Source organism: Populus trichocarpa, chromosome 13 (assembly GCF_000002775.5).
Source record: "Populus trichocarpa isolate Nisqually-1 chromosome 13, P.trichocarpa_v4.1, whole genome shotgun sequence".
Lineage (NCBI taxonomy): Eukaryota > Viridiplantae > Streptophyta > Magnoliopsida > Malpighiales > Salicaceae > Populus > Populus trichocarpa.
The window spans coordinates 2098021-2113250 of NC_037297.2; the positions used below are offsets into that span (position 1 = coordinate 2098021).

At 33.1% G+C, this 15230-nt stretch overlaps 2 protein-coding genes across 4 annotated transcripts; both read right to left on the reverse strand.

The window, feature by feature from the left end:
• Window positions 1-83: 83 nt before the first annotated feature.
• Window positions 84-10677, reverse strand: LOC18104048 (double-stranded RNA-binding protein 2). 3 transcript variants are annotated; one of them, XM_052446371.1, is made up of 4 exons: window positions 10470-10677; window positions 3511-3760; window positions 2341-2560; window positions 84-1752 (listed from the first exon to the last, which is right to left on the reverse strand). In XM_052446371.1, exons 2-4 carry the CDS (start codon window positions 3754-3756, stop codon window positions 485-487), a joined length of 1734 nt encoding a protein of 577 aa, XP_052302331.1. In that variant the 5' UTR covers window positions 3757-3760; window positions 10470-10677; the 3' UTR covers window positions 84-484. The 3 variants fall into 3 exon arrangements, with proteins under 3 accessions (XP_052302331.1, XP_006375795.3, XP_052302332.1); XM_006375733.3 differs by lacking the exon at window positions 10470-10677 and adding an exon at window positions 4961-5160; XM_052446372.1 differs by lacking the exons at window positions 84-1752; window positions 2341-2560; window positions 3511-3760 and adding an exon at window positions 9062-10249 and having other exon boundaries at window positions 10470-10643.
• Window positions 10678-11865: 1188 nt separating this feature from the next.
• LOC7473913 (putative pentatricopeptide repeat-containing protein At1g12700, mitochondrial) lies at window positions 11866-14064 on the reverse strand. The gene has a single exon (XM_002319565.4). The coding sequence runs from the start codon at window positions 13899-13901 to the stop codon at window positions 12057-12059; it is 1845 nt and encodes a 614-aa protein (XP_002319601.4). The 5' UTR covers window positions 13902-14064; the 3' UTR covers window positions 11866-12056.
• Between the last annotated feature and the right edge of the window lie 1166 nt (window positions 14065-15230).

The following is a 15230-nucleotide window of genomic DNA, read 5'->3' on the forward strand; positions in this document are numbered from 1 at the left end:
ATCCATTCTCTCTGTTTCTTTTACCCTGGAAAAGGGGTCTCTACACAGCACACGTTGAATCAACGAGTCCATGAGATTGAACAGATTCAAAGATGGTTAATTTTCTTCACTCGGTGCCTTTGTTTAGCTCGATCAAAGACATGGGTCAAACACTACAGACACCATCACACTTTCAATGAAAGATCTAATAATTTTTTCATCAAACATCTTCATTTCTTATATAAAGGCTTCGAAAAACAGTCAACATAGCAATTTACAAACATTGCTTTCTGACACAGTCAATAAATAGATAAAATACAGCTGTTCCTAAGGATCTTGACCACCTTAGAGATGAAAACAGGAAAACCATCAAAAGAGCTTCATCAGACACCGTCAATATCTCTCTCCTATTGTTTTTCTCCAGCTATCCCGCAGCAATGCGCAGGGCGGGCCTGTAGTAGAATCTAGAAGCAAAAAGATGAGCTATTTGGCATCTATAACCCGCTCATATCCGAAGCTTACTGAGCTCTGAACTTGCTGCTGTCATGTCTTCTGGTGCCGCTGTATCTTTGCTCCCTCTCTCAGGTACCACTGCCCCCTGGCTTGAAGTTGGCATTTTCCTTGCTGGAGGAGCCGAACAGACTGGCACAACCGATCTTATTCGAACAGCTGGTGCCATGAAACGTGGGCGGACACCACCAAGGTTCATTCTTTGAGGCAAGGGACTGGCTGGATATGAATGACCTCCAGTTCGCATTCTTGGTGGAGCAGGAATTTGTGCTGCCAAATCTTGCAGTTTGGGCACTGGAGGAGGTCCCGTATTGCTGTTCAGTGCAGGAGGTACAGTAGATGAAGGTACAGGCCTCACAGATCTGATCATTACAGGAGGAGCTGCAGATGGAGCTGGTCTAAAACTCCTGAGTGAACTTGCTCTTTGAGGATACTGTAGAGTAACCCGAGAAGAGTGGAAATTCTGCATGTTTTGTGCTTGGAAGTCAGCAGGTCTGTATCCAGAATCTTTGTAACTGCAGGAAGCCCACTCGAATTGCCTAGTTTGGTTATCTCCTGGTTGAACATTTTCATCTTTTCTGTCCAGTTCAACCTTCATCTGTTTGTCATCCATGTCAACCGGGTCCTTCAATCTTTGCTCAGCATTGAAATTCCCAACAACAGGGGGGTCTGGAATAACTGATGTAGAGCACTGGACTGGTTCTTCTGGTTTCTCCTCATGTATCTCCCTAATAGTCACCTTGGACTCTCCCTTGATTGGATCAGAGACATGATGATCTGCCAAGTAAAATGGTCTTGACGTGGCAATTGTAATTCTGGGACTTGCAGGTACAGGTTCTTGCTCCCTTAGAGGACCAAATAGAACTGAATCTGAATGGAGTATGGACTGCATATATGGAAGAATTTGAGGACCAGGAGAAACAGGTGGAACTTGAAATGCCAATAAACGGTTCTGCAACTGAAACAATTCTTCTTGCTGCCACATTTGGTATATGGCCATTTCAGGGGTAAAGCTAGGGTAAGCCCAGCCTTGGCACTGCACAGGATATAAAGTTGGTATTGGAGGGGTCAAGTCCTTGCAGACAGGAATGAATCTCTCCTGGCCTCGCTGGGAATCACTTTGCTTGGAGTTCTTTATCTCAGCTGGTTGTAAAGATGCAAGAATACGAGCAATAACAACTTGTTCTTGTTCTTCACTGCTCCTTTTAGCCTCCACTGGCGAAGAAGTTGATGAATTGGAAGGTAATGTGCTGTGTTGAACCACTGCAGAAATGTGATCAAATATTCAGATAGTCTTCATAGCAAAACACTGGTAGAATTCTGGTCAAAGTTATAGAGGCCATAATTCAACGTATAACAAGCACCGTGAAATGTATGTGCTTGATAGTTCTAAACTAAGGAAAACATATGGAAGTTTCCACAAGGATAATTTAATAATAAATCCATGTAATTCTGAACCAAAAATGTGAGAATTGTTTGCAAGGGGAAATCATTTTTTCACAAATTTCCAAGTACACAAACAGTAAGTGAATTTTAACAGATCCCACATGGGACCATCAAGTAATTCATGATGTTCGTGTATGTATCTGATGAACTTTCCTTTTTGCTTATCAAAAAGCAAGACAGTCCGATGCTTGGATCACATGTATCTATGCCTTCAGCTTTCTAGTTTCAAAGCAAATGAAGGAGAAAGAAGAACTAGAAGCACTAGTTCCCAATTAGCAACTTATGCTAGTGAACAAACTACCTTGTACATAATGAAAAAAAAGCAGATAAAGTAGTGTTTGTTTAGATTATAACCATGTTGGAGCAATCTGAACATGAATTGATATAAAAAGATGAAATGCTTACATCTTTTTAGAGAAGACCAAGCAGCCATGGCTGCATTCTTCTGAGCTTGTTTCTTAGTCCTAGCTGGTTCTCCAGTGAAGCTCATTCCTGCAAGCTCAACAGTGCACGAGAAGACAGGAACATGGCCAGGTCCTGATCGAATCGTGGTATACACTGGAAGCTTTAACCCAGCTCTGTGAGCAGTCTCCTGGAGCAAATTCTTGTAGACTCCTGTTTCATCCTGAACAAGAGAAAGCACAAAAACTTATTGTCTGGAATATAATATGTTTGACTTTTGAGATAAAAATGATGAATAAGTTACAAAAAAGTAACAAGAGGAAACATTAGAGAATGATGTACTATGAAGATGCAAATTTGAAGCAAGCTATAAAGTCAATTAGAACAAAGAAGATTCAAAAACATTTTCCTGAAGCCATGAATTGCTTGTCCTGTATTCAGTTTATTTATTTTATTCTTTCTTCATACCAAGCTCAACCTCCTCTTTACCATAAATAATATTTACTATCGTACTAGCTATTATGTTCATTGCTAGGATGTTCCTAGGAGACACAAATAAAGGGTGCAAAATTGTCAAAATAAGAAAATCTTATAATTTCAATCCCAGTATAGTCATTTTCAAAAAAAAAAAAAACTACAGTGTTCAGATGACTGTACTAAGATGGATTAGCATTAATGGATTACAAGTATTACTGTCCCAGAAATTTCCCAGACAGTGTTTTTCTAGAGAAATTACTGTTTGGAATAAGATAGTTAATTTGAAAAAAGAGACAGCACGATCATTTAATGAAAGTCCAGTTCAAATGGAGCTGTGACAATCTAAGTGGTGGCTTGTTGGTGGAGGACCAAACTTGCAATGTTAACTTACATAAACAACATGGATATATCAATTCATTACATATTTCAGTTGACAACATCTACATTGTTATAATGGATCTAAGAAATGCAAAGTTATAGAGCACAAAATGTAGAGCTTTCTCCCAGATTGATCAAAATCCAAAAAATGCTAGTGTCGACTGTAAATTTTGGCATGATGTTGTGGTCCAAAGTCTTTGTAGGAGGGTTTGTAGCTGGTGAGAAAGAGAGGAAAGCATACTAAAGCACTATAATTTTGAACTGAACTAATGATAATTTTTTCATATAATAGAAGAAGATATAGAGACCAGTGCTCACCAGAACTCCAGCAATTAATGCTCTAGAAGGGCCCCGGCTTGCTAGTGTGTTGAGAGCTACCTCAGCTGCAGCATGTTCTGCTAGCCTCAGAGTGGAGCAAAAAGTAGGGCTTTCAAAAGTTTCTCCATTGAAGTTGACAGTAGCTTTGAATCGAGGGGCATGGTCTGGCCCTTCCCTTATACACGAATAGGATGGCAGGTTGAAGCAGCTTCTTTGAGCCAACTCTTGCAGTTGGTTCTTATACATACCTCTACATGTGACATTGGAAATATATTAAAGCAAACTGTTTGGGCATGAGGGAAAAGAAATCCACTTCTTTTACACTTGTTAATAGAAAGAGAACTGAAAATTGTACACGGATTTCCCAAGTAATACTGAGACACAAAGCAGCACCTTTATGCTGCAATGCTGTATCCAATTTGTAACACAGGTTCAACATGTAAGAAAGGTGAAGTTGAAGTAACTAGCTCCACATATTATACAAGTATTCAGCAAGCTGCAAGTATTCAGTTTCATATATCTAACTTCGTTTTAGCAAGAAAGCCAAGCACTTGCGAAGATAAACTCTGACTGCCTGCTACCTAATCATGACAACAGAGAAATGAAAATGGATATCTTCCATTTGTCTCCGATATCAAAAGCATAGCTTGTTAAGACTATGCCCTCCCAACCATTTTTGCATGAAGGTATTCGATGGGCAACTACTGACCAGTGTATTCAATTTAATTATTACTTTCAACTGGAATTTCAAATTGGCAAAGAAACTGTCATTGGTACAAGTACTCGTGTCTGGTTTGTCATGTCAAAGTCCATAAGTGAAAACATAATCATCTACAACTAATGAAAAATAAATAGCTGTTTCCCGAATACAGGCCAACTAAAGCTTTCAAACCACCTTGAATAGCTAGTTACCCTATCAAATGATCTCAAAGCAGGCTTATTCATAGCTTCTGCAACCGAAACTGTTTGTGCTCTATTTATTAACCAACAATTAATTCTTATTCAAATACTTGAAAAGGGAAAAAAACACAAATTAAGATAAACAAAATGTGAATGTGGAATGTTTCAACTGAATAACAAAAATAAAAATTCATATTTACGCGAACCCTATTTGGTCCACTGCACTAAACTAACTCTTCTCTTGCAGTAGTTGGATTATCAGTCCCTTTAAACAACTGAACTTCAATAACTCAATTCAAAAGGCAAAAACAGCTAAGAGATACAGCAAGCCCACATAATATTTTCCAAAACCCTCCTCACAGACACCATTTTTAAAGACCCGATTAATATTTAGCATCCCGATACACAATGATTCACATACAATAAAATGACACAAAACCCAGACGAGGAAACAGCCAAAAAAGATCAAAGCAGTTCAAGAATGAATCAAAATGTTAAAAAAGAAATGATCTTTACTGAAAACCCAGCAAGGGAAAGTGAGTCCCCTTACCTGAAAGTATATGTTGAAGTCAGAATCTTCAGCTGGAATTTTCCCGAGAAAGTGATGGAAAATTAAGGGGGGAAGTGAGATAAGAAGAAGAGCGAACAGTGAAGTCAGTAGTGGAGATTTTCAGGTTGGGAAGAGAGAGAGGGTTTAGTGAGAGAGCGAAATTTACGATGACAAATGTGACATACAACTGTGGAAGTCGCTGCAGTTCTTAAGTTAGTTCTGGTCACAAAATTTTACAGCATGAGATGGCCGTTTTACACCGCTTTTAAGCACTAAATAAAATGAACTTTTATTGTAAATTAAATGATTTTTTTATTTAATAATAAGATGTTAAAAATATTAGATTTATTTGTGTTAAGTTAGGCTAATATATCAAAATTAAAGATAAAATTAAAAAAAAATAGAAATCAATTAAAACAACTTAAGTGAATTTTAGTCAGTCAAGTAAATTTACAACGCAGGTAATGCACACCATTAAATTTAAAAAACTTTTTATCTTGAAGATTTTTTATTTATTTATATGAAAATAAAGTGTATGAGAATTTTCTTTTATGAAGTGTTTTTTTAATTAAAAAAAAACTTGATAGACGTATGGGATCAAGATAGCTAAAGTATATCATTGATAAGAAATTATGGAACGGCATTTTTAAAATTTTGAATCAAATAAAAAAATTGATCATCGATTACGAAGGGTGTAGTTATACTTTTTAAAAATAAAGGAAAGATTAATTAAAGAAAAATAAGTAATAGGTTTGATGTTACATGTTAACCCGTCAAACCTGTAGTTCGACTCGTAGACTCGACTGGTTTAATTATTATTTTTATTAATTATTTCTTCACCCATAAATAAAATAGTAAAAAAACCAAAAATAAACCTATATGTGTGTGCCTGGTGACCCAACGTGTCAAGACCTTAAAAAACAGCCTAGCTCGTGCAATTGAGCATGACTTTATTATTTATTTTTTAAAAAAGATGGATGATTTGTCATCCATGCCATTTTTTTTTAAGAAATAAATAAACGATGCATCATCTATTGTTTGAAGAATCATCGGCCAGAGATCGCAAGAAAAGCAGGCTTTCTGTTTTTGGCCAAAAAACCTATTTTTAACTTAGAACACCTACAACAACACCTTTATAAATCTATCAATAGCCTCAAACAACAACAAAAAACAACTCAAAACCCCGAAATCAACTCGAACTCGAAAATCTTCTCACTGTCGGATCTGCATCAGCAGGTAGAGAGAAGGAAAGCAAATGCCTAGGTGAAAACTCTCCTCATCAATTAAAACTCATTAACACTAAGATCAACTATTTTTTGGTCAAAATTGTCATCAATAATGACTTTCTTTCTTTACGTTGGAATCTAGCGAGTCTATCTCTATCCTCACACGAAAAGGACTGGAAAATGAGGAAAATAAAATTTAGTATCAAAATTAAATTTCTAACAACTAAAGTGACCGACCACCTATTAACTAGAAATAATAAGGGAGTAAAATGAATTTTTTAAATAAAATTTAAAGTTGCAACTTATTTTCTCTGCTCTTTTTACTTTGGTCACTTGTCTTTCAATCTAATATTTTTTTAAAAAACATTTGGATGTCAATTTGGGCTAAAAAATGTTAAATTATGCAAATAAAAATAAATTTGAGAATCATATTAAAATTTTAAGAAAATTTGACTATATCAGACCACAATGATTTATGAAGAAGTACACAATATTCATTCTACAATTAAAACACCTCACGACTTAGTTTTTTTTTTTTTATGGCTAGTTTGTATGTTTGTGTTAAGCTACGAGGGACCTAAATTTTTTTAACCTTGGAAAAAAAATTAGGTTTTGGGAAATTCTCTAACATTTTCATTAAACTGAAAATATAGCCATTTTGATTTTATTCTTTTATAGATGATTTTTCATATCAATATCAATGTATCTCTTATTTATCTTAGTCAGCATGATAGTTTTAACTAAAAACATTGTTTTTGTTTTAAAATAATTTGATCATCAAAGCAAATTTTTTTAAAAAATATCAAAATAGTATGTTTATATTTTGTGTGATTGAAAACTTAAAAAATTATGAATATGATAAAATCATGTTCCAAATCTATTAAAATATTTTAATAATAAATAACTTATTTCAACTGATTTCTTATAAACAATTTATTATTAGTAAAATTTAAATAAAAAATTATAATAGTATTTAAAAATTATGTTAAAGTTTAAGAGTAAGTGAATCGATGATTTTTTTTGTCAGAGTGTAAAAAAAAAAATAAAAAAAAAATGTATAAAAAAAAAAGCCCAGAGCAGGGTGCACTTAACAAGTAATGCCCATGCGTCTGGCTTTGTTCCATTTATTTTTTGAAAATAAAATGATAAACAATAAATCATCTAAAACAATTAAGAAAATAAACACGCCCACTAGGAATTAAACCCATGACCTTTTGCGTACACATGTATTAAGTTACAACTTGGATTTATTATAAAATGATTAAAAACATATATTAAGGTGTTTTACTAAAATTTAAATAGTAAAACATCATAAGTAATCCGAGGTCTTTTAGTGCATTTAAATAATTACTTTGTTTTTCGAGTAATTACTAATTTATTACTATCATGATGTGTAGACTTACTATTAAAAAAAACTAGTGGTATTAAACTCGACTTGATCTTGCAGGTCAATGTAAAACTTGATGAACTTGAGACTTATTCGGGTAAAATTTAAAATATTCAAGTTAAAATTAACTTAATTAAACTTTTGTGACTCCATAAATAAACATGTAATTAAGTTGAATCGGTCAAAATCTTCTCAAAACTCAGTTTGATCTTTATTTAAAAAGCTTGAACATGCTTTTTTTTTTTCTTTTTTTTTTAGCTTTTAACATTGACTTATGCTAATCATGTGAACTTAGACTAATCCACTACCCAAGCCTTGAAATGTCACGGGCTAGAACTAGTTAAATAACTATGAAAAAAAAACTACTCTTTTCGTTCCATTTTGTCTGAATATCGTTGGATTTTCAACTGTCTGGCAAAACATAATTTGTTCAGTGCTCTGAACATTCTCAAAACTATGTGGAGGAAGCTTGAAAATAAAGCTTGTTTAGAATTGTAGTTTAAGTATTTTAAAAAATAATTTTGGATTAAAAGGCATTAATTCTATATTTTTTTATTAATTAAAACAATATAAAATAAGTAATTTTATGGCGGTTAGAAATAGCTAAAAATATTCCAGTAATTACTCTCTAACTCACTTTAAGGAAATAAACAAAATATAATAAGAAAAATAAATTCTAAATGAAGGTTTTTTTTTTTTGGTGAACCATAAATTTTATATTCTTAATTTTCTTAATTTTCGAAGTAAGTATCATGAATATCTGATAGAATATCTCTGATTATTCTCAAGCACCATGGAATTTTCTAAATAAAACTCTAAATTAAAAGATAAATAAGAAATAAATCGGAATCTCTCATGTGGTAAAGGTACCTTGGGATCCAAAAACAACGGTCATATCATATGATATCCTTTGGAGAGCTTACACGCAATGAATTAGTATTTTAGTCTGGTCAAAACCAAAATCATTAATATTTATAGGAAATTAAAAAAAAAATAAGAAAAGAAAAGTTGTGCCCGCCCCACCCACCCACCCACCCACCTCCACCATAAACGAGGGAATAATAATAGAAAAAAAAACCGGAATGGGAGTATTATTTTATTTATGTAATTGGAAATTTCTTTTCAGAATATTCATATATACAAAATATTTATAGATTAAGAGAGAATATAAAATTCAAGATTCAAAAAAAAAATATTAACTTGAAAACGCAAAAAGTATTTTGGTATGTAGTATTTAATATTATATTAGTATTTAACTTGAAAATACATCAAAATAATATCTATTTTTTATTTTTTAAAATTTATTTTTGATATCAATAAATCAAAACAATCTAAAAACATAAATTTTTTTTATCATTTTTAAAAAAACTTGACCACAACAAAATACCAAACAAGGTATAAAATACTTTTTAAAAATATATTAAATTATTTTTTGAATTGTTTTTAAATTTTTTAACATCATCACATAAAAAAAACAATTCCATAAACTTGTTTCCTAATAATATTAAATTGTATTATTAATAGATGGACCACCAGAAAATACAAGCACATTAAAAAGTGAGACCTTGACAAACCCAGCAATTCTTGGAAAAAACAGCCTGAAAAAAGTGAAAACCACACTATCCTAGATCAAGTGCCATCTAGGGTATTATTTTTATATCTTGATGCACATCACTACCGAGCTCTAAGGGGTATCCTTGCCCTGCTTTAAGGTTGCTTTCATGAGGTTCGACACAACAGATGCTAACTCAGTTAGATGTGAAGTGTAGCAATGATTTGCTCCTTCTATGATGTGTAGATTGTGATTTGGTATGATCTTGGCAAACTCTAACGCATCCTCCACTGGGATGATTTCATCAGCAGAACCATGAATGGTGAAGACCCTGCAATCCTTCTTGATCGCAAGACATGCTTCATGCATATCAGTATTCAGGCGATCCATCAGACTTTCCTTGGTCACACGATAAATGACACTCCCCGTTCCATCCTTAACATCAATGAATCCATCTTGTTTGATCTTTTCCATAAAACCCTTTCCAGTTCGTTCTTCAATGCCTCTCTTCAGATCATAACGGCCAGAAACATTGAAAACTGTGCTGATATCCTGATATTTTGAAGCATATAGGAGCACCACATCGCCTCCTTTACTATGCCCAAGAATTGCACTTATGCCTCTGCTTGGGCTTGCTCCGCGGAAGTGTTCGATTACAGCACGTAAATCATCAGCCTCTCTCCTGTAATTACCATATGCAAATGAACCTTCACTTTCCCCGTTTCCAGCCAAGTCGAAACGGAAGGCAGAGATTCCTTCCTTTTCTAATGCCTTGGCAAGATTCACCATGATATCGTTTTCCTTTGTGGAACAAAAACCATGGCATAATATAACTATGTCGTTGGATCCAGTGTCATGTAATAAGCCTATCAGTTTTTCACCATGTTTGTTTGATATTGTAACTTTCTGCTGCTCAACAACTGGGTTTTGGGCAGACGGAGGGAGAGCCATCCTTACAGTCACGGTGCGATTGAAAGATGATAAGAAGCGTACCTGCAAGGAGGAAGCAGGGAACCGTCTCGGAGTGGAGGCGGCGCGTAGGTTCACGTGTGAATGAGATGCTGCGAGCGTGGCCAGCTGGATCGGGGCAACTTTCTCCCGGATTCTTCCGAGTACCAATCAATCTCTCAAAATAAGATAATTGAATTTCAATAACTCTCAAAGACACCATTTTTAAAGAGCAACCAATATTTAGCATCCCAATAGATTCACATACGATAAAATAACACAAAACCGAGATGAAAAAACAGCCAAAAAGGATCAAAGCAGTTCAAGAAAGAATCAAAATGTTAAAAAGAAATGATCTTTACTGAAAACCCAACAAGGGTAAGTGAGTCTCCTTACCTGAAAGTATATGTTGAAGTCAGAATCTTCAGCTGGAATTTTCCCGAGAAAATGATAGAAAATTTGTGAGATAATAAGAAGTGTGAACAGTGAAAGCAGCGGTGGAGATTATTAGGGTGGAGAGAGAGTGTTTAGTACAATTACAATATGAAAAAAAAAGTTTAATTATACATTATACCGACAAAAACTCTAAAACGCGTAGCAAGGCGGAAAAAAATATTTATTGTTACAGTAAAATTATCTCTATCCTTTCAAAAAACATGAGATGTTGGATGCCGTTTCGTGTGTTTGAAAGTATAATAATAATTATTTTGTAAAGTATTTTATTTTAAAAATAATTTAAAATTATAAAAAAAATTAAATTTAAATAAAAAAAATTAAAATTTTATAAAACACAATTGAGATAATATTCCCCAACAGTAGGATACTATTAGGGGTTATTAGTTCTTCTTACATGGCTCATTTATGGTTAAAGTTAGTGTTATTATGCTAGAGAGTATCGATTTGACTGGATTGAATTAGATAAAGACCAGATAAATAGCCGTCTTGTCTATTGCTTAGCTTATTTTGTTTTTGATAAATAATGGACGGATAAAATCGATCCGAGCTGGATTATTCTGAGTTTTAAAAAATTAAAAGAACGTTGATCCTGCCTGATTTGGTTAACTTAAAATATCCGAGATAAGATATAAATAAAAAATTATTGATTTTTAAATTTTTTTTTTATCAAAATAGGATTATTTTGATTTTTTATATATATAATTTGTGACTTAGCCATTATCACAGGTCAACTTGTGAGTTGGGTTGACCCTCGCCACCCATGACTTAGAACTTATTCTAAATTAACTATCGATTTGGATTTAAAAATTATCTTGCCAATATTATTAGAAGCTTCATCGTTTTTTTCATTCATTGAGGGGGTTAACATTTTCTAATGGTCAAATGTATCTTCTCACCAATGTTGTTAGAAGCGGTATTATATTCTCATTCTTCCGGTGCGACGCGTGTTAAAGATGAGACTTTTTGTTACCGGTAATATTTTTTTTTCTCTTTTCTTTTTAAAAATTACAGGTTGACCCACTTTGCTTTTGATATTTTAATTTGAATTCTTATTTTTTTGATTTTTAATTTAAATTTTTGTTTATTTTTAATTTTATCCTTTAATTATAAATTATCATGTATATTTTCTTATTTTTTTGATTTATAATTTTTCTTTCTAGTTTTCAATTTAATCAATCAATATGAAAATACAAAATACAGACATAAAGTACGAGTTTACATCAAGCAAAATTCATTTGAAATACCATTTTATTATCACTAACATTCAGATACTGGCAACTGTATTCCCTTTGAAACTGCAACTTTCGATCTTGCCATTCTGATAGTCTTTAAGCACTTACAATAAATAAAATATTATCAATATATAATCAATTAATGGATCATCTATTCACATTACTAGTAATAGTCACTGGTGACTGGCGGGTGAGAAATTGCTCATCAAAGCTCAAAATATGAGCAGTGCAAAAACTTGAAAGGGTGTACAAAAACCTAACTATTTTGAAGAAAACTACACTTGATAGGAAAATTTCACTTCGTTTTTCTATCTTGAGAGCTTCCACGCATAAATTGACTTATGATTTCATCACTCGATTCCAGATCCGATAACATTCTAAATGTAGACGAATCTGCAGAGAATCCTTTACCAACCATTTCTTCGATTAGTCGTACTGCATTTGGTGTGTCACCGTTTCGAAGAAATCCTTGGATTATAACGTTGTAAGTGCAACTATTCGGCAAGCAGCCATTAACTGCCATTTCTCTAAACAACTCACATGCTTCATTTGATAGCCCTCCTTTCAAAAGTCCACTGATCATGACAGTATATGTGACCACAGTAGGTTGTATTCCTTTAACAAAAAGATTGGAGAACAGTTCCCTTGCAGCCTCAAGCTTGCCAAAAGTGCACATCCCTTCAATAAGGATAGTATAAATGAAAATATTAGGTTCTATCTTGCTCTCCTGCATTGCCTTGAGCAGTTCGAATGCCTCATCCAAATGGCCATGTTTGCATAAGCCATCTAGCACAATAGAGTAAGTTATCAAATTTGGAAGCAGGCCATAAGAGCACATCTCCTTAAGAAGTTCCTGTGCCTCCTGAGGTCTCCCTACTTGGCAAAAACCTCTCATAAGAGTACTGTAAGTGAAAATATCAGGAGTCAATGATTTATGAGACATTTCAGCAAGGAGTCCTTTTGCCTCATCAATCCTTCCACTCTTACAGTGCCCGTTGATCAAGATGTTATAACTTCGAACATTAGGTGCGCAACCCTTGCGATCCATGATGTTGAACAATTTTTGGGCCTCATCCATTTGGCTCCGAGAACAGTATCCATCCATCAAAGCATTGTAAGTGTAAACATCTGGTTCTAAACCCTTTTCAGTCATCGTTTCAAAAACACGCCAAGCTTCTGAAATCATCCTTTTTTTGCAGAGTCCATCAATTAAAATAGTGAATGTCACTTTATTTGGAATAACATTCCTTTCAACCATTTGCTTGAACAAGCTAGTTGCTTCATTCACTCGTCCTAAATTGCAAAAACCGTGCAGAATTGAGCTGTAAGTAAAAACATCTGGTGGAATTCCTTCCTTGACCATTTCAGAAAAGAAGTCCATGGCTTCAGTTACCAGTCTATCTTTACAAAGGCTATCTATGATTGTATTATATGCCACCACATTTGGCTTACAACCTTTTTCTTCCATCTTCTTGAGCAACTGAAGTGCCATGGTCGTGTTGCCCATTTTGCATAAACCATTAATTATAGTACTATAAGTAATCACATCAGGTTCATGCCCCATCTTTACCATCTCATCAAACAATTTTACTGCATCCATTATTTTGGCCTTGGAGCAAAGGCCGCTAAGTAGGGTATTGAAAGTGACAAGAGTGGGTTGAAGTCCAAGTTTGAACATTTTACCAAAAACAGAGAATGCAAAAGGAATGTGATGATGGTTGGAGTGGCAGAAGCAGTTAATCAAAATGGTAAGAGTAGCAACATTAGGTCTGATATTTGACAAATCCATTTGTTTGAAGAAAGAGATTACAGTAGAGTAATGCTTGTTTTTCACAATGGACCCTAATAACTTGTTAAATTCCACAATGGATGGCACCGGACGAATGCTAAGCAACTGATTGAAAGAAGCAACGGCATCGGCAACACTATTAGGATTGCTATAATCACTACAAAACCCACCATCTGTTATCGAGGAAGGACTAATACTGGTGGTAGAAGCTGTAGAAGCAGTGAAGTGCTGGTGAATGAAGAATAAGAAAGAAGGGAATTTAGGAAAAGTACCCATTTCCATTTGTTGTTGTTGAAGAAGCTGAGAAACACAAGAAGCAGAAGCTGCGAAAGGGCTTTTCCGCATCATCATGTTCGAAAGCAAAAGCAGAAGCAAAAGCAAAAGCTGTCGTCTCCTGGTGTTCTTATAAAGAAGGTGAAAGCTAACCCAAGTAGCTAATCTCTCTCACAACTTCAGACTCCAGGTTCAGTCTCTCTCTCGTGCCCTAAAACAAAAGCGAACGGAAAAACCAGAAGGAACCCAATGGCCCTTTTTTTCAAAGCCCAATAGAAAAAAATCTCTATTTTGATAATTTGCAAGCCATCCATATAGTTGAGACTAGAAACTATTTTATATTTAATTAAAATTTTAAAATAAATTGGTTACATAATTAAAATATTTATCATCTTCAACAAATGAACGGATATTATGTGTTTGCAAATAGCAAGGGAATTCTTTTATTAAATCACTTGGTTAATAAAATTGAAAAGATCAGTATATCCAAATAAAAAAAAATTAAACTTTATGTACTTAATGAGAAATAATCACATCACATCATAAAAAAAATAGAGCAATTGATAGAATTTGAATGAATAATTGACCTACGCTTCGCCACGATTGAGATATTTTTTTCTAATAACAAAAATTTACATAATTTTTTTGACATATTCTTGTAGTTAAAAGAATTCCAAGTGAAAATAAAAAACTTTATACATACATATAATCAAATAAATTAAGAATTATATGGGTTATTAAAAAAAATAAAATTATAAACAATAACTAAAAATAAAACTAGAAAAATCAAGAGACAAATATAGATCAAAATATTAATTTTACAAGACGAGATATTTATCCAGTTGTGTTTACTAAATTTGTCTCTTAAGATAATTTTTACTTAAACAAACGATAATATAAATAGACATATATATTAAATTGATTGAATAAAATAAAAATAAAAAATAAATATCATGTAAGATGCACATATTAAAAATATTATCTAAAAATAAAAATAAATTTTTTAATCAATAAAGTGATAATATAAATAGACACACATTAAATTGATTAAAAAAAATAAAAGGAAAAAAAATCCTATACAAGACTGCAATAATTAGAAATATTATCTGAAAAAAAAATTATTTTTCAAAAATAAAGTTTATCTTTGCAAAATATAATAAAAATTACAGATGAATCATAAAAATATTTTCAAAAATTAAATGCATAAAAAGATAACCGTAATTTAAAAAAGGCTCTTAAAACAAAATAAAAGAGATAAGAGGCACTAATGTAAATATAAATAAAAAAATAATTTTGAAAAAAACATATAAAAAATCATTAATTAAAAAAATAGATTTTTTTTAAAAGAAAAGATCAGGTATTACTGGGCCTAGCAGGCCAGGACAACCAGTTTGACCCATTTCATTA

Bases quoted from the DNA above. Each gene is read 5' to 3' on its own strand.
- LOC18104048 (XM_052446371.1), bottom strand. From the start codon at position 3,756: ATGTATAAGAACCAACTGCAAGAGTTGGCTCAAAGAAGCTGCTTCAAC. The intron at 2,561-3,510 runs GTGAGCACTGGT...TCTCTTGTTCAG, and splicing joins CATTAATTGCTGGAGTTCTG to GATGAAACAGGAGTCTACAA. The intron at 1,753-2,340 runs GTAAGCATTTCA...ACATTTCTGCAG, and splicing joins TTGGTCTTCTCTAAAAAGAT to TGGTTCAACACAGCACATTA.
- LOC7473913 (XM_002319565.4), bottom strand. From the start codon at position 13,901: ATGATGATGCGGAAAAGCCCTTTCGCAGCTTCTGCTTCTTGTGTTTCT.